General features: G+C 35.2%; 1 protein-coding gene across 1 annotated transcript in view; it reads right to left on the bottom strand.

Annotated features, from left to right (window-relative positions):
- Window positions 1-494: 494 nt before the first annotated feature.
- The window catches only part of Mekk1 (mitogen-activated protein kinase kinase kinase 4), a 51,922-nt gene continuing 28,400 nt past the window's right edge, over window positions 495-24,016 (bottom strand). The window contains exons 17-26 of the mRNA XM_071599685.1: window positions 21,931-22,146; window positions 20,876-21,150; window positions 20,152-20,210; window positions 16,638-16,862; window positions 14,761-14,951; window positions 11,440-11,620; window positions 8,742-8,864; window positions 7,345-7,451; window positions 6,324-6,503; window positions 495-5,530 (exon numbers count right to left, since the gene is read on the bottom strand). Of these exons, the coding sequence (XP_071455786.1) occupies window positions 5,450-5,530; window positions 6,324-6,503; window positions 7,345-7,451; window positions 8,742-8,864; window positions 11,440-11,620; window positions 14,761-14,951; window positions 16,638-16,862; window positions 20,152-20,210; window positions 20,876-21,150; window positions 21,931-22,146 (1,638 nt within the window). The 3' untranslated portion in view covers window positions 495-5,449. The remainder of the gene's footprint in view (window positions 5,531-6,323; window positions 6,504-7,344; window positions 7,452-8,741; window positions 8,865-11,439; window positions 11,621-14,760; window positions 14,952-16,637; window positions 16,863-20,151; window positions 20,211-20,875; window positions 21,151-21,930; window positions 22,147-24,016) is intronic.

The following is a 24,016-nucleotide window of genomic DNA, read 5'->3' as shown; positions in this document are numbered from 1 at the left end:
AGAACACCCCTGGAGTTGCTCGATATTTTCCAAAGGATATAGCACACGTCAACGGTCATCAGAGTGTTTTCCAGTCTAGCACATCCAGAGTTTAATCTCAAGTAATGAGATAAAAACTTCATAATATTTTGATTGAACTGAACTAAAACCATCAACCTTAACTAATATCTAAAAGAAAAAAATGTTCATTTTCTTGAAAAATTTCGCTCCATGACAAAATCTTAATACAAATTATATAGAGCTTAAAAATAATGAACTGCATTATACTTTTTTTTTAAATTCAGCGTAGTGCCTTAAGCACTTGTGGACAGGGAGATCAAAATAATTGATTCAATGCTGGACAACTTTTACCAATAACATTAAAACACAAATTATTTCAGGAAACACAAAAATAAAATATTTGTACAACCCCAAATGTACAACTATTTATGAAACTGCAGATGCAAAATGAAGTGTAATAATTTTTATTTTACATTTGAAGGATTTTACAGGCTGTGTCCATCCAAAACCTACTTTTAAGCAGTGGAATCCCAATAATAATATGAAGAAACAACCATTCATTTCACAGATTTCAAATTATTTTAATGACTACATTGCTAACAAAGTTTGCAGGCAGAAATAAAATGTGCCATTAATGCTTGGGGTTTCAAGGGTCAACTTACGGGCTGAACAAATAATTTTTTGATGGCAAGATAAGAATGATAACTCATTACTTAATGTCAAGATATAACTTTCAATGCAAACAAAATGATTTTCCTCACTGTTTTGATTAAGATATATTTATGACTTCAGCATGCTTGATTGTGAAAAAATCTGAAGATATGAAAAAATCTTACATGTTTACAATTTTGTTGTGCTGAATAGATGTTTCTGCTGTCTGGTTAAACCAATGAATGAATTGTGTGTGTGATGGATGTCAAATTATGGCACAGAGTTGACAACAGTGCAATTAAAAAATGTCAATGTGTCATCAATATTTAATAGATACTCTTTAATAAACTATGTACATGGTATTCACTAATTGTACACATGAGAAGTTACTGCCAGGAAGGAATTTACTATTGATGCAGATGGCAAGCTTAACTTACTCTGGCTTTAATAATACCATAATTTACATACAATACGGTACACTAATCACAAAACCTGAGGTTACAGTACAAATTAATTTGTACTAATACTAAAAACTCATCATGATACATTCATATGATGAGGTACGGTATCTTCTATCATTAATAAAAGGTTAAACCAGCACACACAATACAACTTGCAACCAAAAATGAAAAACCAACACCACATAACTTGTCAAGATCTTAGCCTTGTATGTAACTTCACTACTTTGTAACATTTTTCATAAATTATTTTGTAGGTAAAATTGCATTGTTCGTCAAATTGATAAGGAGTATACTTCAACATTGCATCTTCAGTACCTATTCCCCAATTCTTTAAAATTTCAATTACTTTACCAGAAAAAATTAAAAACACATTGTTTTAGTCATGATAAGGCAGCATGCTACTAAATCATTTTTCCAACAAAGAGATAAATACTTTGCATTAAATCATAAGACATCTATATATCACAATCCTCAATATGGCAAACCTTTTCATATGTTCCCACATCAGATGAATTCGTGATTATATAGCTGGTAAGACCAATTACATCTGGCATTACATTATGGGATAAATCCTCATTGAGTAAACCACATTACTTCATATCAATACATATAATCATCTCTATGGCAACATAAACATCTCTATTACATTGTTGCCAAAACAGTAAGTTTCAATCTATGAAAGGAGCAACAAAGATGTCGTGTGGAATATAGATGTCTTATTTTTACTTGATGTATACTGTATAACTGGTACTACAATATGAAAATCGCTTACTGAAGAGGCTAACTTAGAAATAGCCCACCAAAATAATTTTGAGATCCAAAAGGGCCTTTCCCTGTTTGCACAACAAAATCAAAGGTAGGTGCTTTCAGTTGAATATAATGAGATAATCTGAGAAAATAAGCCATTTGAGGAAGATTGTGCCATTAATACTTGCTTCCATTCCTTTAGACTACTCTTGAATTAAATGCTTACTTCCAATGATTACACCATGGAAGCTATTGAAAAACTAAATTACGAAAGAAAAGAATGAAGTCAGTGTAGACATTGTGAACGATTATTACTCGGGCTTACCCTCTTTTTTTCGTCCTGCTGAGTGTTATAGGCATGCGAAAGATTTAAGTGATGAGCTTACACATGCTACAGCAGGTTACCTATCATTTTCCCATACGTATTTTCCCTAATAGCATTTTTCCCAAAAGTCCCCTTCCCGAATGACAAATTCCCGAACACAATTTCCCGAAAACTACTTTCCCAAATAATAGTTTTCCCGAATGAGTTTAAAAAAAAATGAGTTTTCAAAAAACAAAAAATGAGAACGCTCTCGGTTACTAGGGCGACTGTTTATTTATTTACTTACCAGTTTTCTAAGACTGTAACCTTCACTGCAAAAATTTTAGTGATGGAAAAAAAATTTATCGGTTAAACTAAGGGCATTATAGATGGATATCTTTATTTAAAATCGAGAGCACGGTTACCTATCATTTTCCCAAAGAGCATTTTCCTGAATAGCATTTTTCCCGCAAGCACACAATATTGTATTGTGATTAAAATAGTGTAATAAAATTTTGATTTAAATAAGATTTTGTAATACTCATTCGGGAAATTGCATTTGGGAAATGGCATTCGGGAAATTGCATTTGGGAAAATGTCATTCGGGAAGGGGACAATTTGGGAAAATGCTATTTGGGAAAATCCATTCGGGAAAATGATGATATACCGCTACAGCATCCATACAATAAGTATTGTGACTGGTTCGCTGTAGCCTCTAAGGAGTGGTGGATGGGGGTCTGACCAGTCGGCTTGGTAGAGGGGTCACCCACCACTCAAGCGCACTTTAGTTCAGTTGCCTCCGGGCATGCGTTGAGACAGGAGGTGGATTTTTGTGACGTGTGATTGTTTATGGTGTCGTCGCGCCAGCATGGAGCACACCATTGAGCAATGCTATGCCGTGAAGTTTTGCATTAAACTCGGGAAATCCACATCGGAGACCCTTGAGCTCATTAAACAGGCTTATGGGAAGGCCGGAAGCTCGTCGAAGATGAGCACCACATCGGATGCCCGACGACCGCTCGAACCGATACTCAGGTGGCCAGAGTGAAAAATGTTTTGGACTCTGACAGGTATTTAACCATTACCCTTATCAGTGAAGAGACCGGCCTTTCAGTCAGAAACATTGTAACAGAGAATCTTGCGATGAGGAAAGTGTGCTCGAAGCTGGTGCCAAAAGTCTTGAGCGAGGAACAAAAACTGTCACGGGTGGAAAATGCACAAGAAATTTTGGACTGCATCCAGGAAGATGAAGACTTTCTTGACAACGTTATACCTCAAAGGATAGCTCAAAAGGAGCTCAAAGGATATTGGTTCGACTCCATCAAGGCGGTTCAAGCAGCGATAACAAAGGCTCTCAACAGTATTCTGGAAACAGACTTCCAGCAGACTTTTGACAAGTGGCAGATGCACTGAACTACGTGTATCGATGCAGGAAGAACATATTTTGAAGATTATTAAGTAATTGCAATGATAACTGCAATAAATTTTGATTTTTGGAACCAGTCCCGATACTTATTGTACGGACCCTATATTTCTGGAGCAGAAGTTCAGCTAGGGAAAATCTCGTTAAGCTTGGCTATCACGAAAAGTGAAGGTACTTAGGTACTTTAAGCACGACTGTGGCTGACATGTTGTTTAAATTGGATTATTCCTGATTTTTAAATTTTCTCTGCATTCAGCTATGACGTATTTTCCAACTCCCTGGTCTTGCACACCTACTTGGACTAGATTTAGTAACTCTTAATTTAAAACTTATACAGGAGATGGTCAACCTTAATCATGGAAAAGACATTTACAAATGCTTCATGTAGGAAAATTGATCACTGGTTTCTTACTGAGATTCTAACTAATGCTTTACAAAACCACCCCCAATTCCATCTCTTGAAAACATTAGCATATGTGAAACAGTTGGTGAGCCTCAGGAATGAGAAATAAGAAATTAAGGTAATCACCAATGAAGAAATCTCACGAAAGTGAAAATCATATTAAGGGCACAATTTTGAAGTTCTCCTTTTTTCCACAAACATGATGTGAAGGGAGACAAAAGTGTTTGCAATGACTGACACTGGTAACTAGTTCCCATATAAATTTCAATACATTCACTCGCTGAATTTTATCTATCTCCCTCCTATCTGATTATAATATACTTCTAAGATGTTCTGTCCATCTGAAAACTGATGTATTCTTGGTAAATAGTACATTCACAAACATTCCTCCCGATGCCCTGCTCTAGTTACTAATGCAATAAGAAATTATCCATGAGATTGCCATGGGAATATGAATACATTTACAATAAAATTATGCACAATGAAAGAAAAAAACATGGCAATACCTTGAGGTAATAACAATGTGATGTAATTTGACAAATATTAGTTTCTCTTAAACAGTAATTCATTTAGTATTGTTCAAGATGTAAAAGCCTTTCGGTTGCAAGATCAAGAAATAGAATAAAAATAAATATTTTCACTCAGAATTTTCTTCTGATATGAAGAAAATTGGTCAGTATTTAGAAATTTTAATGAGTGGACAAGATTGGCATGCATATTAGAGAATAAATCCTGTGTAAAATAAAAAATATCATGTAGAAACCATGAAAAAATTTAGCTTCACGATTACATTTTCAACCACTTGCAACAAGTTGTTTGATAGTTGAATTGCCAAAATCGACTAAAATGTCTATTTCCAAAATTTTCTCTGTTGCTGAAATTAGGTTGTGCTTCACATTTCTCTGCATACTTAAATGATAATGCATCAATATCATTACACCTAAGGAGAACTTGACCCTTGATTTTTAGAATTACAAGTACAACACATCAAAGCTGGGTGAATTAGGAATCCGTAAAGCAATGTGAAACAAGCAAAGAAGAATTAATTATATCTTTTCAAATAACAGATCAGATCTTACATTCTTGCTCTAAATTCATCATATGACATTGCCTTAAAATACTGAATATAATCAATCTAAAGGTGGAACGACCTAAATGTGTCAGATATATGACTGACCTCGGTCAAACTTAAAAAATAAATTTAGTAACTAATGTCTAATATTTCACTAGGCCTTGTATTTTTGTAGTTTTATCCAGCACATATTCACATCTTTCCTGAATTAAGAGAATTCCACAATTTTTTGTGCAAAGGATCCCAATAAGCCTAAATCATTTTTGTCCTGCCAAATGGAATGAACATATCTAGTTAGACAGAAATTACTCTCAGATTCACATGCAGCTTTCCCTCCATCTGTGAATTTCAAAAGCAATCAATATATATAATTTTGGTAGAATAAAAATCATTTTTGCAGATTGTTTTTCAAATACTCTTCAAGCATGGATGGTAGACGGAGAGACTGGTATTCCTCATCCACCTCCACCTGAAAATATATGTTGTATTACATATTTTGCAAGCAATAATTAAACATTGGTTGATGCAAAAATTTTCAAATGAACGAAAAGCCAATGGTCACTCAGAAATTGAAAAAATATATAGAAAAAAAACAAAGATGGCTTTGTACATGTTTTAACCTTTACACAAGATTAAACATGAATTTCTATGAGATATGGAACTTTATTCTTAATGCTTAGGTATTTTAAATTTTACATAATAATAGCAGAAAAAAGTTATGAATTTAAAATATTAATGCAAAATTTTTGTTCTTCATTTAAAAATCCTGGGCTGTTTCTTGTAAAATAAGATGTTTATTCTTTAAGCAATGCCCTGGAAAGGGAATTTAACAAAGGCTTACTCAACCAGAATGAGAAAATTCTCTAATCCCTCCAACCAACTTGGTATCCAGAACTTTGGTAGTGAATAACTTAACATAAATTTTCAAGATGACAAGGACCAATTAATTTCAACCAAAATCATAGTATGGAAATGAAGATTACTTTTGAAGATTTTTTTAAGCATGGCAAACTCCATGAACTTTTTGGAACCAATCTCTGTGCAGATCCTGTAACTAACAAAAATAAGATGATGAAATTCCAATTCAGTTCTTTTTTAAAATGCCATGAAACGGAAAACAGTTCTTAACTGTGATGTAGAAAGAATATTTGAGCTTCATACCTATCCAGATAACACATTATGGTGATAATAAGGATTTCTTTGGTGAAACCTCATTGTGGTTATATATTGTTTTGCGTTTCAAAGTTTTATAGAATTCTTACCTTGACAAAAGTATGATTCAATAAGCCAGCAGCTGTATCACGCTTCCTTGAATCATGCTGAAGGCAACGATTAAGAAAATCCTCCCCCTCCTGACTGAGTGTTGAGGGCCAAGCTGGGATCTCACCCATTCCCACCTTAAACATTATTTGATAGTTGCTATCAAATTCATGCCAAGGACGCTGCAAATAAAATTACTTGATATTAGCCTCAGAATATAAATAATAACATAATATAATTTTATTTTGGGTATCCCTTTTAACATTTTCTTCATTAGTCTTACAGCCAAATGACATATTTAAAACAGTACAATTATGGTAAAATAATTTTCTAACAACCAACTGTCTTGCATTTAATGCCTAGATTCAAGTTCCATACAGCAGCATGTTAAAAAATCGAAATAATTTACAAAAAAAGACTAGGCTAAAATCAGATCTCTTAGTCTGGATAAAATATTCATCATTAAATACCAGTTTTTTTAATACTAAAACACTTTAAAGAAATCATTGCTATTACAATACTCATTTCAGTCCCACATTGCCCAATACATTGGGAGATACTTTTGATAATTACCACAAGAGAAAGTAACTCAAAAACAGTACAATTGCTAGTATTAGCTAAAGAAACCATAAAAGTTATTTGAATGAGTAAATCCGGAGATTTGAATTTATTAAGAGGGTAATTTTTTAAGCTAGGTCCATTTGGTTATAATAACAAGTATATTCATTAGAAATTTTTCATTGACTGTTAAGTTTCCTGCAAGCCTACTTCACTTTTCTACCTTTACCCTTGTGCAAAAGCGAGAGCATTCACAAGGAAATGAATAATGGCATCAAATATGCAGAAATTTCACAGCATAAGGATTACATGTTTTGACTGGGATTCAAACCTGGATCCCTCAATGTATTCCGAATGCTTCAAGCTATTAAGCCACCAAGGCAGCATTAGTGTCCAGATAGCACACTGCAATCAGGTACCTTAATGAATCAAAATACTAATCTTTCCATGGAAAATTCTTTTTACCTTCCCAGATGTCATCTCCACAACTACACATCCAAGAGACCATATGTCAACTGCTCTCCCATGCCCCTCATGGGTTGTTTTCATGAAAACTTCAGGTGCCATGTATGCTGAAAAATGATACACATTCAATATAAGCTCATTTTTACTGGAAATTGAATGCAATGCACGTAAGGAAAAAATAACATTATTAGATAGTCTATAACTTAAAGGTAGTTTATGGCTAGACACAAGTTTGAACATCGATACATTTCTTAGCCTCTCCTAACAAAAGATATACTGAAATTTGACATCACAGCAGACCCTTCTTTAATTCCCCATACTACCTTTCTCCCTTCATTCTGTCCAACTTGCCTATCCTATTACTACCCCTTCCTGGCTTTCCTTTAAGTCCTTCTCTGTATCACAGTCTCATTCCCAATCAAAATGCTCTGCATCCATCTTTCCTGCCACCTTTGGTTGTCTCTCAACAATCCTTTCTCCTTCCCCACCTTCCTTGTTTATTTTCCTTTCGCCCATTTTATTTTTTCCATTCTCCTTATTCTCATCAAAAAACTCCAAAATTTGTTTTATTCAAAAACACATTAAAATATTTCAAATTAAAGTAAAACCATACTGTTTCTACGTTTTCGTTGATGCACAAATGCAATGATTGCAATTATCCACAATAGTGCAAGCACAAGAGGCTCTTGGCCACTCAGCAATGGCCATTCTGACTACTTCCTTACCACAACCAAATTTTTAATGATGAACTCACCTATAATATCTACTTATGTGGCCAATAGCACTTTAATAAAACTCAAAACAGTAAATAAGTACGTGGATTTACTGCCAGCATACACCCCAAGGTAGTTTAGTTTCAAGTTGGGAGTCGCACCATCCACATCATAATAGAATATATGATTTTATCAGCTTTCATCTATTCAATTAACACATGCATGTGCACATTGGATAATTCTTACATTTAAATATCATTGGATCGAAACTAATTCTACTGGAATGCTCATTCTATCAGAGCAAAGCAAAAGATATACCATGCAACTTACCATTTTTAAAGAACAGAAAAAACTAATGGAAATATTTTTGAAACCACTCTTTTGCAATACAATACTAAAAAATGTATATTAATATAAACCAGAAGTTTTAGACGAAAATTTCAACTCATAATTTTGTTTTTCCAGTGCATACAATATATCCCATATTTTAGCCATATTTTGAAGGGCAAAAAGTGTATACCCTACACCCAATATGCCAGCAAATATGGAAATTATTCCTGCATTATGAACAAAAAACTCTCGTGTAAGCCATTGACTCAATACAGATAAGCAATGCAAAAGTCATGAATCCATTTATGGATATGTGACATAATTCAAAAATTAAAAATTCCACAAGAAATATACCTTGGGTCCCCACAAAGGAACGGAGTTCACCAGGTATGGTGGTGTGAGCTTTTATTTGCACTGCTGATCCAAAGTCTCCAAGTTTTAAGCAGTTGCCCTCATCTGTTAGAAATATGTTTGCACCTGAAATGGAAAGGATGACAATGCAATGTGCATACTGCTAATGCCTAGTTACATTCAATGTAACATTATACAACAAAGGAAAAAGACATGAAGAGAATGCCAGCAGTATACCTTAGGGTATGCTCATGGATCTTTTAAACCTCAGCGTGTGCATGAAATATTCTGAACTGACTCTTCAGCCAATAAAAATTATTATCAAAGAAAATGATAATTTGGCTCACAAGACTCAACCTTACATCTTCCCTTCCCCTTTGAAAAAAGTACCCAATTAAGTTAAGTACCCAAAAAATCACACCTCTTGGGTGATGCTCAGGATGGCTGAGGACATTACATGGAATGGAACCCAAGCCTTCTAGTGAGTAGCCTTTGCACTCATATGGTGTGGCATAGGTCAAATGTCTTCCAGAAGAGAAAAAAACTACTGCTGATAGCCAAACTAAAAGACAGCTTTTTACAATAGTAGAGCCTGAGGTAATCTATGAGACAGCGCAAAAGACAATATCAGTGATGAAATGAAGGGGAGAATACAATGTCCGAAGCAGTTACTGCAACTCCAGCTATGTCAGAAACACGAGATTGGAATTTCTAAGTAAGAACCAAAGGACACTGTTCATGCTTTACAAACAAAACCCCCTTCACTTTGCCAAGAATCTTCGAGATTAAAATCTCACTATCCTTCAGAGGGTAAAGAATGGCCCAAGACTTGATGCACTTCAGCAGCTGCATCTTCTTCCAGGACAAATTGCATGAAAAGTTGGTCAATGAACAATGGTACTCTTGCTGATCACCCCTTCTAAATGTGTTTTCTTCATAATCAAACCCAGATGCACAACACCAACCTTCATTTAACTCATACACTGACTACCCAATTACCAATAGCAGCCCTCACTTCCCAAAATGAATCTCTCCCCTCTCCACACCAATGAACCCATCTTAACATCTACCCTCTGTCTTCCACCCCACCTCCAGTGCTATACAATCATATAAAAAAATAAACACTTGTTTTTATTAGTTACCCTTTAAATCATGCTTATCACCTTCAAAATACAGCCCTTGGCTGCCAATACAACGCTCTAAACATTTTTTCCAGCTTTTAAATGCCACCTGGAATGCTTCCTTTGGGATAGCCTTTAGGTCTGTGGCACAATTTTGTCATATGTCTTCAATAGTTTCAAAGAGGCATCTTTTCAACTTAAGAAAAAGGAAAGAGTTCGCTGGAGCAAGATCCAGAGAGTAGGGTGGCAGGGTGATCACTGGTGCGCTGTTTTTAGTCTAAAACTCAGTAACAGTCAATGATATGTGCGCCAGTGCATTGTCGTGATGAAAGCACCAAGAGTTGTTTTTCCACATTTGTGGTCTCCTCTGCTACATGCTGTCTTAACCTTCTCATAACCTTTATATAGTACTGCCCAATCACTGTTTGTGCTTTGAGGACATATTCATAATGAAAAATCCCTTCCCTATCAAAGAAAATGATTAACATCACCTTCATGCTTGATCGAGATATCCAAGCTTTTTAGGGTCATAGGGAAGATAGCCCCTTCCATGATGAAGACTGGGATTTGGTTTTTATATCATAATGACAAACCCCAATTTCATCACCTGTAATGACTATTTTTAATAAGTTTCAGTTGTTGTTTGAGCAATCGAGCAGTTCCTGTCTGATGTCAAGATGTTTTTGCCTTGGTTCATCCATTAACACTCGCGGCATAAATTTGGACAAGATGCACTGCACGCCCAACATTTCTGTCAAAATGGTGAAACACAATCCACCACTAATGTTAATTTTATTGGCAATCTCCCTAGCAGTTAACCTATGGTTTGCATGCACTAAATCAATCATACTCTTGAAATGGGCAATATTTGTTGACATCTATGGTCGTTCACTTCTCGGTTCTTCATCAGTGGAGGTTTGCCCAGAAGAATCAGTTGTACTAACGAAAACACTGTGCCCGACTCATAGATTCATTGTCCAATGCCTATTGAATTATTGCAGAAGTCTCAGTTACACTTTTCCCGAGGTTAAAACAAAATTCCATTCACACGCACTGCTTCTCTAACACCTTCATTCTCACTGGCACAAGAATTTGTACAGTAAGCGTGTGCAAACTCAGACAAGCGTTGCTGTTGTGCGGAGACAATTCAAGATATGGCCACAAGCAAGGTGGTATTTACTTCTCATCGATGCCGCTAGAAGGCGACAACTCACTGATTGTGATCCATTAAGCAGTTAGCGCATAGAAAGACCAGTCTCTCATCTTTTTTGTACAGACTTAGTATTTCAACTTTATCACAATGCATACATATTTACAAAAATGCCACATCACATAACAAATGAATCATTAGTTGATGATTTAAAAGCAATGTAATTTTTTCATGGATTCTTCAATCATTAATCTGAACCAACATAGGTGATCAGAGAATTTGCAGCTTACAAATTAAAGGATTTGGAAAAATGTGAAATCCTTAATAAATAAAACTATCATGTAATTCAACCTAGGTATACTTTAATGATTAATAGCTAAAAACAAGTCTGAGAGAGACAGATGAAATGTGTATCATAGAGCATACATACTTTTAATGTCCCGATGTACAATGCCATGATGATGTAAAGTGGCCACAGCTTGTAGCAGCTGAAAGGTGTACCTACGAATAATAGGCTCTGGAAGTCCATTGGCAGATGCTTCCATAGTGGCAGACACAAGATTTTCTAAAGTCCCTTCAGCACAATACTCCATGAAAATTAACATTTCCTCCTGTAATGCCAAGCATAATTATTATTATTATTAACTTGCCAATCTCAGAAGTGATTGGACCAAAATGACTTAAGTAGTAGGGATATATGAAGAAGAATTGCACCAAGCAAAGAAGCCAGAAGCTTTCAGAAGAAATTGATGATAGAGATGTTGAGTAAGGACCCTTTAACAGCTGGCCGATATATCAGCCCTCGTAGGTTGTGCAAAAACTGCCATGGGCGATATATTGGCCCAGTGTTTTTGACTATTTTACTTCGTGATATGCTGCCCAGTCAATGGCTTCCGTCTCCTTCTAAGGCTTGTGCTCTATCTGTGCTGCTCACTAGGATGGTTTCCCCTATTCTCAAGATATAGGCTGATTTTGCACATAATGTTTTACTCGTAAGTTCTCCCATGTTTTTTTGTTACCCTCATACCAGAAGCATATGATCTTACATGCTGGTGAGAGCTTGTGCTGGACTATATTTCCTCTGTCACTTTACATCTATTTTACAGTGTCGGTTTACAGCAAGATCAGCTAATACTAAGTAATTGTTGACAATTAAGACATCTTACAATTAAGACATCTTACAATTTTAGATCGCAATGACATATGGAGTTCCCCGTGTTTTCACAAAATCTCCTCCTTCATATACAGATATATTGGTGAACTTTCTGTTTATCACATTTTGCCATATTCATAATTTTGCTTGACCTTTTCTGTCGTCTAATTTTACCAAGAATTAGCGCAAATCCTGTTGTGTTAAATTCTTGGAGACCTGAGTCTTATTGGAGAAATAGTTACATTTTATGAATTTAAGTAAATATGTTTTCATGAACTATGTGCCCTACTTTCTTCATGTCATTTAGTGTTTGACAAGTAGACACGGCAATCTGCAATTTATAATTTTTCATTTTGATAAAATTTATAAAATATTATTTTATGGCTGCCTGTGTGACAAATGTCAAAGTGTTTGAAAAGTAAGGATATTGAAGAGGCCCTTGTCGCTAATAATGACAACCGTGATTTGCCATTCGAGACCTACGATGAAGAGATTTCTTATTCCAGCAGTGAAGAATCTTTCATTTACACCTCAAGATCAGGGATAAAGAGACCTCAGATCTCTTCTTTCTCCGAGGGAGATGACTAATGTGGGTCCGACCAACAAGAGGATGGAAATGCTGATCTAGGCAAAGGTGAGTGGGTCAAAGTGCGAGTGAATTGTGATAACCCTCCAAAGATAGCCACTGAGTTTCCTGGGACACCAGGACCAAAGCATGCTCCTTCAAGTGCCTTTGCCCAGGTAAAATTATACCATCAGCATATTTGAGGGACTTGACAGAGAATGGCTTCAAGAAAAGCAAAACAGAGTCACGTAACTTGAGTCATCAGTGATGAGTGGTGCCAAAAAACTTAAAACTGCCAAATAAAAAAGAGAAAGACTCTAGGGTATGCAGTATAAGAGGGTAAAAAGGAGAAGGACAAAGAAAAAGATCCCAAACTGTGTGCTAAATGCAATAAAGGCTTTCACAGTGAATGCTTCCATAATCATGTATGAATCAGCTGATAAGAGCATAAGTGCACAGTCATATAAAATAATTATATCTCTAGCAAAAATTAATTGATCATCATGAAAATGGAACACTGGAGAGAAACTAAATTTATCAATAAAAAATATTATTTCATTGCATAGAAATAATATTTTTTCAATGATAATATAAAATAAACATAAAAGTTTGATTTTTTAAAATGCTGTAATTAATTTGTCATTTTTTCCTTTCTAAAAATTGAGGTCAAACCCTGTAATTCTTCCATGATCCTAACCTGCAAATATATCTTCAATATTGGGTAAAAAAGTAGATGGATTAAATAAATTTAAGCACTAGAAATAATTCAAAATCTAGAATTTTGCAAACTTGCTGAAAATAACACTTGCAGTCTTTGCACATTCCACCCGAAATAGGCTTGTAGTAAAAGTGTTATAAGATGGCTCATCAAAATTTTGCTAAAGAATGTGGTTTTGTATGGCACATAAACGTGGTCATGGTGGCAAGATGATAAAGTGTAGATTTGAGGTTTCTGAAATAGGGATTTGAAGAATGATGGAAAAGGTGAAATGGACAGGAAGGAAACAAACAAAGAAGTGGGTGGAGGAGAAGGGATTTTTGGGAGAAATCCACAGGAGGCAAGAAGACAGATCGATGCGTAGTATTCTGAACGGCAATGGAATGTTGAAGATTGTGTCAGATGAGAGATATAGGAATGGGATAGGCATGTTCCATTCTGATGCATTTATGATCCTGTATCAAGAGTCATGGCACCCATCTAGCAGATAGCTTTCTCATAACCAATTGCACCATTAAATTGTGATATGCTCATTCAGATGACATCCCTACAATTTCCTGCACTTTTGGTCGGCGATCCTGCATGACCATTTAATGTACTTAAGCAATAATTTCTGGAGTAGTGGCACATTTTGACCAACCACTACGCGGATCATCATCTACACTGTCCCAGCCAATTTTTAACATATTTGTCCACTTGACAACAGTTGAATATAAAGGAGCAGAGTCCCCCAGGGTTCTGAAAGAACAATCTACAAGTTCAAGAAGTGGAGCAACGATTTTCAATTCAACCTGCTGAGTTCTACAATGATGGCCTTCAAAAGGTCAAGAAATGCTGGGAGAAATATAAAACTATGGATGATGACTATGAAGAATAGTCTGAAGAATAACAAATAAAAATGAAGTTTATATCTTGATTATTTTTAGTATTGATTAAAACTTTATGATACACCTCATACATGCTTTCTATACAACGATATTTACTTCTCTGTACACCAACAAAATTAAAGATAATTCAATTTGTTGACAACTTTGGCCGCCAAAATATGTAGTTCATCCACACATCTATTTCACTAAAATTATTCATCAATGTGAAACTAAGGATTAACTTGATATGGTGTATGAATTACTCATTAATCACAATCTCTACTCGGGAAATAATTCATGGCGGGTTGCTTTTGCTTACAGATAACACAACAACATATATAACACATACAACACTGATTTCATCTACGACCATTTTTGAACATGAATTGATTTCCATCACAGTTTTACCTTAATTAGCCCCCATTAGTTACCAGGCTGCCAATACTCACCCTATGAATTTCAACTCCATAGTATCGTACCAAATGGCGATGGTGAATACCCTCAAAAATACGTAACTCTTCAGCAACTGAACGAATAACAGTTAGATGGTCATTGGGATGCAGCTGTATTTCCTTCATGGCCATTAACTCTCCAGTTCGATTGTTTACGGCAGTGTAAACTTTACCAAAACACCCTTGACCTGAAGTGAAATGGTAGTGAATCACTATCCTTATAATTAATTAGAACTGCAAAATGAAGACAAAGTAAAAAGGATAGAAGTTTAAAATAAGTCACAATAATTTAGTTTACCATTCATATTGTTAAAAATACTTTCATTGTAAAGATTCAGGCAAAATCATTATATCATTTTTATCTTTTTATTTAATGTACAGAGCAGTCATAATTTGTTAATGCCACCTCACATTTATATGTCACTACCTATGTACGTGTATACCATTTTTGAGTGAAGCAAATTTAACAAATCATTTACTGATTTCAAAAATTTTTTCACAGATTGCTTTCACAAATAAATGCTTCCTAAATAAAATTTATTTACCAAATCTCAAACTAATGATATTAGTGGAAATCTTTCACGATGCTGACCAATTGCCCATTTTGACTGTCAAATTAAAATCCACACCCCACTTACATTGAATAATATTATTAATGAGTGTGAAACTTATGGTTATATCTTATGGGAATAATAATTGCTTGCCAATAGCAATATTCCAAGCATTTCCCAGAAGGTAATGCATGCACTTGAAAAATAACTGAGGTTCGCAATTGCAGCAGGATATGTAATATTGAACCAAGGGTACCATTACCAGAGAGAAATGCGACCTCTAAGGCATGCAAATTTCTTAATTTATGGAAAAATTGAGAAATTGATACCTTTTGTTTTTGCCAATTAAACATTTCCTGACTTAGTAAATTCACAAATATTACTAAATTTGTTCTTATTTGTGATTTAAACAAAACAAAGAACAATGCAACAATGTCATAATGTAAAAATCATTTGACCAGGAGTTTTGATGATTTTTCACACTCTGAAATTGTTGCATTGAAATGCATGTCAGCAGATAACTCTGTTAAAAGTTACTGTGGTGCCATCTCCCGCAGTTTCTTGAAAAAAAAGAACATTTCCTTGGTCACCATATTTTTATAGTCAGCTCCCACAAATACACTTGCTTCCTCCAGCATGTAAATTTACATAAAAAGGAATGTTTATTTAAAAAAAAACTTTCTCTGTGAGAAAATGGCTGGCCTGGAAGGAGTTCACCAACTAACTGAGCACAGTACACATTTTACTATGCTTTACTTTGTAATTACTGCACTCCCCATTCAATTTCTCCAATTTCTCTGACAATAGCAGAATGGCCGAAACAGGCACCATAAAAGGATGCAGCACTTGTACCATGTAGTATGAAAAAAATCACCATGGAAGTATATTGGACAAAATTTTGATGGCTACATTTTGCCTAAGCATTTGTCTAACTCCACCAAAATATTTTGCCAGGATAATCTAAAAATTACAACTGCTAATACAAGAAGACATAAAAACAATTACAATAAATTTCCATTTTCAGCATATTTATATGATGGTTATGTTCCTAAAATGCAGTCCACACATTGAGAAAACACGAACCTTCCCTGTGCCATGTATGTTTTCCAAGGAAGATCTGGTACCCAAAAAACCACACAGCTTGGGTGAAACTGAGCTTGCCCAGAGGCATTACCCAGAAGCAAACTGGGACTCACCAGTCAAAAGACCAGCGCTCTACCCACAGGACTAACACATCCCCATTACTTAGTGAGAACATCCTAATTAAAACACATGCCCAAATTAATCATCTCATATCTGCCTAATGAAAGGTCACTCACTTACCTAACTTAATACCACGCTGCCAACTGAAGACCACACTCTTGGCACGGATGTGAAAGTTATCTAATGATTTACGCTGGGCCTCAGGTGCCACATGTCCAATTAGCTCATTATCCATCAACCTATCTTCGAGTTTTGTTTCCAGCTTTGCGACTGCCAAGCGAACTCTGTCCATCCGACTTAGAGATGTGGGGGTTTCTCCTTGCGGCGATAAATCTAGTGAGGATCCTGTGAATACAAGTTAAAATTCATATCACAAAGTATCACAGCTGGATGATATCCCTGGATTGTGCCCTGGTAAAGGAAGAATGCAAATCTGAATTTGGATTGGCAATTTTATGGATGATAAGGCAAAGATGACTTTTTAGGATCTTCACAAATGGTATGTCTGATGTCACATACTCCTCAATAGAGAATGGATTGGTAATATTCGAAAAGATTTTTTACATCATTTACTAGTCATTAAAATACTTTATAACAAATGAAAGGAGCCTAAGACTGAAAATACTACAGTGGAATCTATCTTTTCAAAACTGATTCAAGAGACAACAATCGTCCGAAATGACTTTTTATTACCAGGACTGGTACTAGATCTAACACTGATTAAACCTTGAATGCATGACTACCAATTAGGGTGACCACAACCAGGCCAAATTTTAACCCTTTCAATGAACTTTACCTGCCACAGGCGACCAGGTGAAATATAATGGCCAATGAAGGAAACTAAATCAAAATTTTAGTCATGCATTAAAGCAGTATTCAAAGGTAGGTTTTGTAAAGTCTCTAAAGACTACTTCTGAAGGTTCCCCTGACTAATTATCATGAGACTTCCTTGGTTTTTCACCAACACTGTTTCTCTCTTCATTAATTTATAACTTCTACTTACATTCATGATATCTAGAAAGCTCACTCTCTCCCTTCCTCTACTCTACTTACCCAATACTCTCCTTTCTATCAAGTCCTTTAAATATCCCACTATCTTCCAATATTTCCTCCTTCCAATCTGTCTGCCTTTTTCAGATTTTCCTCTGCAACTTCCTCTCTGTCCAACTTAGTTTTTCTATTCTTTGCAACATCAACACCTCAAAAGCCTCCCATCCATGAAAATCCTCTTGCTTTAAGACAAGGCTTCAAATTCACAACTCACTCCATATTAAAGGCATTACTAATCTTTCCTTCACATTTTTACTTCTTGCACCTACCATAATTGATCTTCTAGTAAATGCTTCTTTTTTAGCATAATTCTTCTTCTAATGCTGCCATTACTATGTCCTTTAAGGAAGTGAAAATGTATTGCCAACATTTTGAAACACACTAAGACATCAATCAAGAGGTTACAAGAAGCTGATGCAAAATTTCCAATTAGTACTCAAACGACCACAGGAAAAGACGAAAAGGCTGATGAAATATAGCCAATCGAATACTTCTGTGCAACTTGAGGTGTTCTAAGGTTGGAAGGCTTTAGAAATTGGCACAAAAATGGCTATTCAACAGCGTGAGTGGTGAGAATGAGAATGCAGACCTTCAAAAAGCTGCTAAATAGAAAGAAATTAAACCATTAGAGGAAGACTATCTATAATGTGGATGAATTCGGAATGATATCAGATGATATATTAGATATTCTTCACTTTTACAATAAACACATCAAACATATACACTTTCTTGATTTTTTTCTATTAGCTTCTAGTCTACCGGCTTATGGTTGGTATTTTATATATCTTGGCACCACAAACTATCATACATGTATGTCCTAATGAACATGACACGAAATACCCTTTCACTCCAAACTAAATATTACAACAACTCATACTTTATCCCTGCAAACCTTCTACCCCTTACGATTCCATCGAAAATGCCTCTTGTTTTCCTACCGCTTCCTTTATTTCTCAGTATTCTCTCCACTATCAGACTTCAATATCCCAGGGCCTTTCAGTATCTCCTGCATCAACAAGTCCTGCCTTCCTTGAATTACTCCCAACAAGACAGCCATCACTCTTCCCCTACCATTCCTAAAACTTCATTGTTTATTCCCTTTCAATCAATTTTATTTTCTCCATTCTTCTCCACTCTCACATATCTATAGCCCCCAATTTACTCTCATCATTTTTTCTCAACAACCTTATTTCCAAGACATGCATAACTATGCTCAAAGTTAAGGTTCTAGTAACTTAGGCATTTGAAAAATTAATAATATGCACTCATCAGAAATGGTACAAACAAATAATGTTTGCTGTTATACATGTGTATATATCAAATACATACTATATGAGGTCTGTCCGATAAATACACGAAATGAGGCCATAAAAACTTAAGTTTGCAAAATTTAGTCTACATCGAATTTGTCCCCTTCAAAGTACTCTCCATTCCTTGCTATGAACTTATTCCATCTCCTTTTCCACGGTTTAAAGTGCCCTTGGAGGTCCTTGGCAGTTAGGCTTTTTAGTTTTCTCATAGTTTATTGCACTATTGTGTTCACATCTTCCCAGTGATGTCCCCTCATCACTTGTTTGCATTTTGGAAAAAGGAAAAAGTCGCAGGGGGTGAAATCTGGTAAATGAGGAGGATGATCAAGGATGGTGATTGAATGTTTCACCAGAAACTGGCGAACAATCAATGCGGTTTTGTAACAAATTTTTCACACATTTTTAACCCAAATGTTCACTTAAATTTGTGTGTACTATTAATTTTCCTAAATTCAGTTCATCAGCTATCATTTGGATAATTTTTCAACGATCGGTACAGACAAGGGACCACAACGATTAATGTTGTCGTCAACACAGATGGTTGAAGGTCATACCGGCCTTGCATCATGTGTGGCGTCTTTTCGGCCATCTTTAAAATGCTTAATCCACTTGAAAACGGATGTTTTCTTCAGAGCATTATCACCGTAAACAGCTGTCAACATTTCAGTAATTTCTTGATAAATTTTACTGCACTTCACCAAGACACTTGATTCTGATTTGTTGCTCCGTGATTGTGTCAATTTCCATTTTTGACAAACAGGAAAAACAAGGACGACAGAAACTAGCATAACTGGCACCATATGCACAGCTCGACAATCCGCCAAGCACAGACGGCTCATTGGGTCTCAGGCAACTAGCGCTGCTAGTGGGCGGGGCTAGAGTCTGCATCATAGCCGCCAGATTGCACCAGTTAGCGTATTTATTGCACAGACCACTTATATATATGTATATGTACTTAAACGTGTACATATAAAACATTTATACCAGAAAACACAGAGAAATGACCCTCACATATTTAGTTGGCGTTTTGACGGCACGACAAACCTCATACATGCTTAATGTTTTCAAAATAGGAATTAAGTACATAATATCATAAAATTTCATATGTAATTAAATTCATACCTAAGTATTTCATAAAATAAAGTTCTTCAAGGTATCTTTTATCTTTAGATAGCCTTTTAAAGTGATCATTTGCCACAAAAACCACTTTTTTCTAGAAAAAATCCGTAGTCACCTTAGATCAACCCCACTATGCACGTCCTGAATATATATACCTTTGCTTGGCACCACCAAAGTTTCACTTCCATTGACCAAAGGCAGCATACCCCTTTTCCTGTAAGAAGAATAATTCCAAGCTAAAAATCTTTAAATGTGTTTATTTTCATGCTGTGTGTGAACATATTTCCTCAATTCAAAATAAAATTTAATGCAGCTATATAAGATATATTTGTTTACATGTAAATACAATTTTCCCTGTCATTTTTAATATATTAAGAGATTGAATATTCAATTCTATCAAGCATTTTTGAGGAGTACAAAAGTTCTATTCCATACATACTTTTCCACATGAATGATATAATATATTATTTTTTGCAGAATAGTAAAGCAATGTATTTGCTAACCTAAAAGGGGAATATGGAATTATCAGGGCTAATTAATTAATGTAAGGGAAACGACAATGGGAAAGTATGTGGAGTAAAAAAATGTTTAAATTAAAATATGAAATACTATTGATAAATTTTAATTTTATAAATTAAAAACTTCAAAAAAAAATACTAGGTATCTCAGATTTGTATTTTTTTAAATAGCATATCAAAGTTTCAAAGCATTTAATTATCTTTACGATTGTAAGTTTATTAAAAGTTTGAGGTACTAGGAACAGAATAGCATGGATAATTTGCAAAATGGGTAATTCACTCACAGAGAATCAAACGTTTACTCTTTATCATATTCATTTACAGCCCACTTCTAGGAATATTATATCATTCCTGAAATTACCTATTTTCTACTGGATCATTAAGAATTCCCTCCTGCAAAGAACGTGAGCTACGGTATGACTTTGTCCCATGAGGAGAAGTTGACCGTGAATGTGCATCATTGCTGGAAAACATTCGTCGCACTGGATGAGGAGAATTGGGTCGTGAGGAAACAGGAGACGGAATGAAAGATGCTGAAATTCCAAGAGCAGAGAGGCAAGCTGATGAGGATGGACTCCGGTCCATGGCACACCCAACCACATATGAGACGCACTTCTCCATGCTACTCTTGAGATCCTTATGGCCCATTGAAATTACAAAGAAAATGAGCATTAAATAAAAAGGTTTGAGATTTCACAACAAAACTTTCCTGAAAATATACTGGGATCACACATTAATGGACATAAACAATCATTAATATGAAGTTACATTTAGGCAAGGAGATTTTCATCAGTAAGTGAAAATTTATTCGCTCAAACATCTAAAAATGAACTACAAAAATTCATCTTTTAAGTGCCCGCATTTGATACTGATGCAAATAGCTTTGAAAAGCACAATGTCCAAAGTTCTTCCTGCATCCCAAATTACACCAAACCAATCTTTGCATCCCTTTCTAAAATACTTTGTCTTTAAAGATGAGACTGACAAAGTGACCAAATTATGTGTGAGAATTTCACAATGTAAATATCATTTGCCTTTACTCGGATCCAAACCCTGATCTCACAATATCCAGTCAAGTACAGTAAACAGTTAACCTACTGAGGTGTCCCCTTAAACTGTGAATTTCTAAGGGTTTAAAAAGATACGAGTTCAATTCTATTCAAGGTAATTGATTTTTAACTGTAAAATTCTCACATTTTGAATACAAATCAGAAGGTGACTCCATCAAAGTTATAGTTGTACTGATTTGTACAGTTTCCAAGAATATGACCAAATATAGTCATTACTTGGCGGTTTCATAACATATATGTAACTATACAAATAAAAAGAGGAGAAGATAATTAATTGAACAGGCAAAGCATTAGGCTTTGTTTTTGAGCCTTAGTTAGGAAATTACGATGCATTGATAGTACATACCTGAAATTCTGCATCCGATATACACTGAGTGTGGCGTGGGTCACATATTAGAGAAAGAAATTCCAGACCTTGCTGAGCCCAACTGGGACGAAGGCCTCTACCCTGCTCACATCGCAACTGCACAAAAGCCATCCACTGCCGAGCGAAATCAATCATGCCACGGGAAAGTTTGGTTCGAGCTTCACCTGTCATTAGACGGGAAAGTTCCTTATGGTACTGCAAAAAATTTTTAAATGCTTAGTTTTAGAAGGTATAGTAGAAAGAGGAAGTTCAAATTACTCTCGAGCAATTTTAATAATTACCTTGTTCTAGAGGATACATGCATAAATAATTGAGGAAATAATAAGCTTCCACAATTTTCAGGTTTCAAAAACATATTTCAAGGTCACTCACTTCCCCTTGAAGACAATTTTATCAATTCAATTATAAAGTCACAAGGTACGTCAAGAATGAACATCCACCTAATATCTCATTTTTTAGCTCAAAATACTTCCTTAACTCCCTTTAATCCAACCAAAATGCCTATTATTTTCCTCCCTTTACCTCGCTCTTCCAGCATTCTCCCTTCTATCACTGTCTTAAGTATCCCATTGTCCATCAGTAATTGGTACACCCACTTGTCCTGCCTTTCTCCCACCAACCTTCATTCTGCCTATAACTTAATTGGTCTCCCTTTACATCACTTTATTTTTTCCATTCTTTTTCATAATCGATTGATCCAGCTTCGAAGAAGGGGAAGATGTTGAAACCAGCCAACAAGGTGATGGCCATGGTTTTTTTGTACCCACGCGGAATCATCAATGTCAATCACTAGCAAAATGATAAATGATGTTTAGAGAGTCTTATGCACCATTATTGCAGTGGTTGAGTAAAAAAACCATGAAAAAACATCCTAATTTGGCAAAGAAAAGAATTCTCTTCCATCAAGACAATTGATGGGTGCACACCTGCAGAGTTTTCATGGGGAAAATTATGAAATTAAAGTTCGCAATATTATGACATCCATATTATTAACCGGATTTGGCCACCAGGGACTATTTTTTATTTCTTAACTTGAAAAAATGGCTGGGTGGAAAATGATTCACATTGAACAAGGAGATCACCATTACCACAAATGCCTATTCAAGGGACCTTCCAAAATCGTACTTCATGGACAACTTAAAAAAGTTAGAGAAATGCTTGGAAAAGTGCATCGAGCTAAAATTAGATTGTTGGAAAAAATATCTACCAAAAATAATTTGTTATATTTATATTTTCCTAAGAACTTATTGAAAGAACCACATGGTTCATATCTCTCAACTTTAATGCTTATCTTAGCCTGCATTTTCTTTGAAAGTCCCATTACCTCAATTTTATTATGAGTGATTCTCATTTCATACCTATCACACTGATTATGTAAAGTGCCCACGAATGATTGTAACCATTTGGCTGACCAGCTAACCATCTGAAAATTCAGCCTATATGATGACTGGTTAATGCTAAGTTTTGAATACAGACATCCACAAATTGAAGTTCTTCAAAAAGATTTTAAGTACATAATAGCAAATTATGCCAGCATAAATATGTATGCTCAGATAACTTTCATATCCAAACAATCCAAACATAGGGGGTGCATATTTTGTATTTTTTTCATTCAATTATAATTATTAAGGATATGTTTTAGCTATATTTTGATGCTTTCCATTTTTGTAAATGATTTACAGCAGGACTAGTGCCACACTGCTTTGCTATGATCAGTTGTGATAAAATATGATCAAGTCCATTCAGATCATGTCTCACTTGCACCTATTTCAAAATCACACAAGCAAGCAACACAATATTCATGTCATGGAATAGTGGTGAGCTTAATAATAAAATCCAAACCAAAACATTCTTCAACAAAATAATAAATATTATACATAAGTGAGAATAATGGGAGTCAAAAGAGGTAGTATTAAAGTAGGTAGTACTAAAAATAACATTCGTTATTGATCATTAACCAAATTGGGTAGTCTCTAGTAGAAAATTTTTAATATCTGTTCTTTATTTTGATCATTAAACCATGGAGCTTTAACCTTCAAATATAAATACACCGGTGATTTTTTTT

This window comes from Hetaerina americana, unplaced genomic scaffold (assembly GCF_022747635.1).
Source record: "Hetaerina americana unplaced genomic scaffold, ioHetAmer1.1.p SCAF_11, whole genome shotgun sequence".
In the NCBI taxonomy this organism is placed as follows: domain Eukaryota; kingdom Metazoa; phylum Arthropoda; class Insecta; order Odonata; family Calopterygidae; genus Hetaerina; species Hetaerina americana.
The sequence above is the reverse complement of the archived record's forward strand: the minus strand, read 5'-3'. Positions and strand labels throughout refer to the sequence as shown.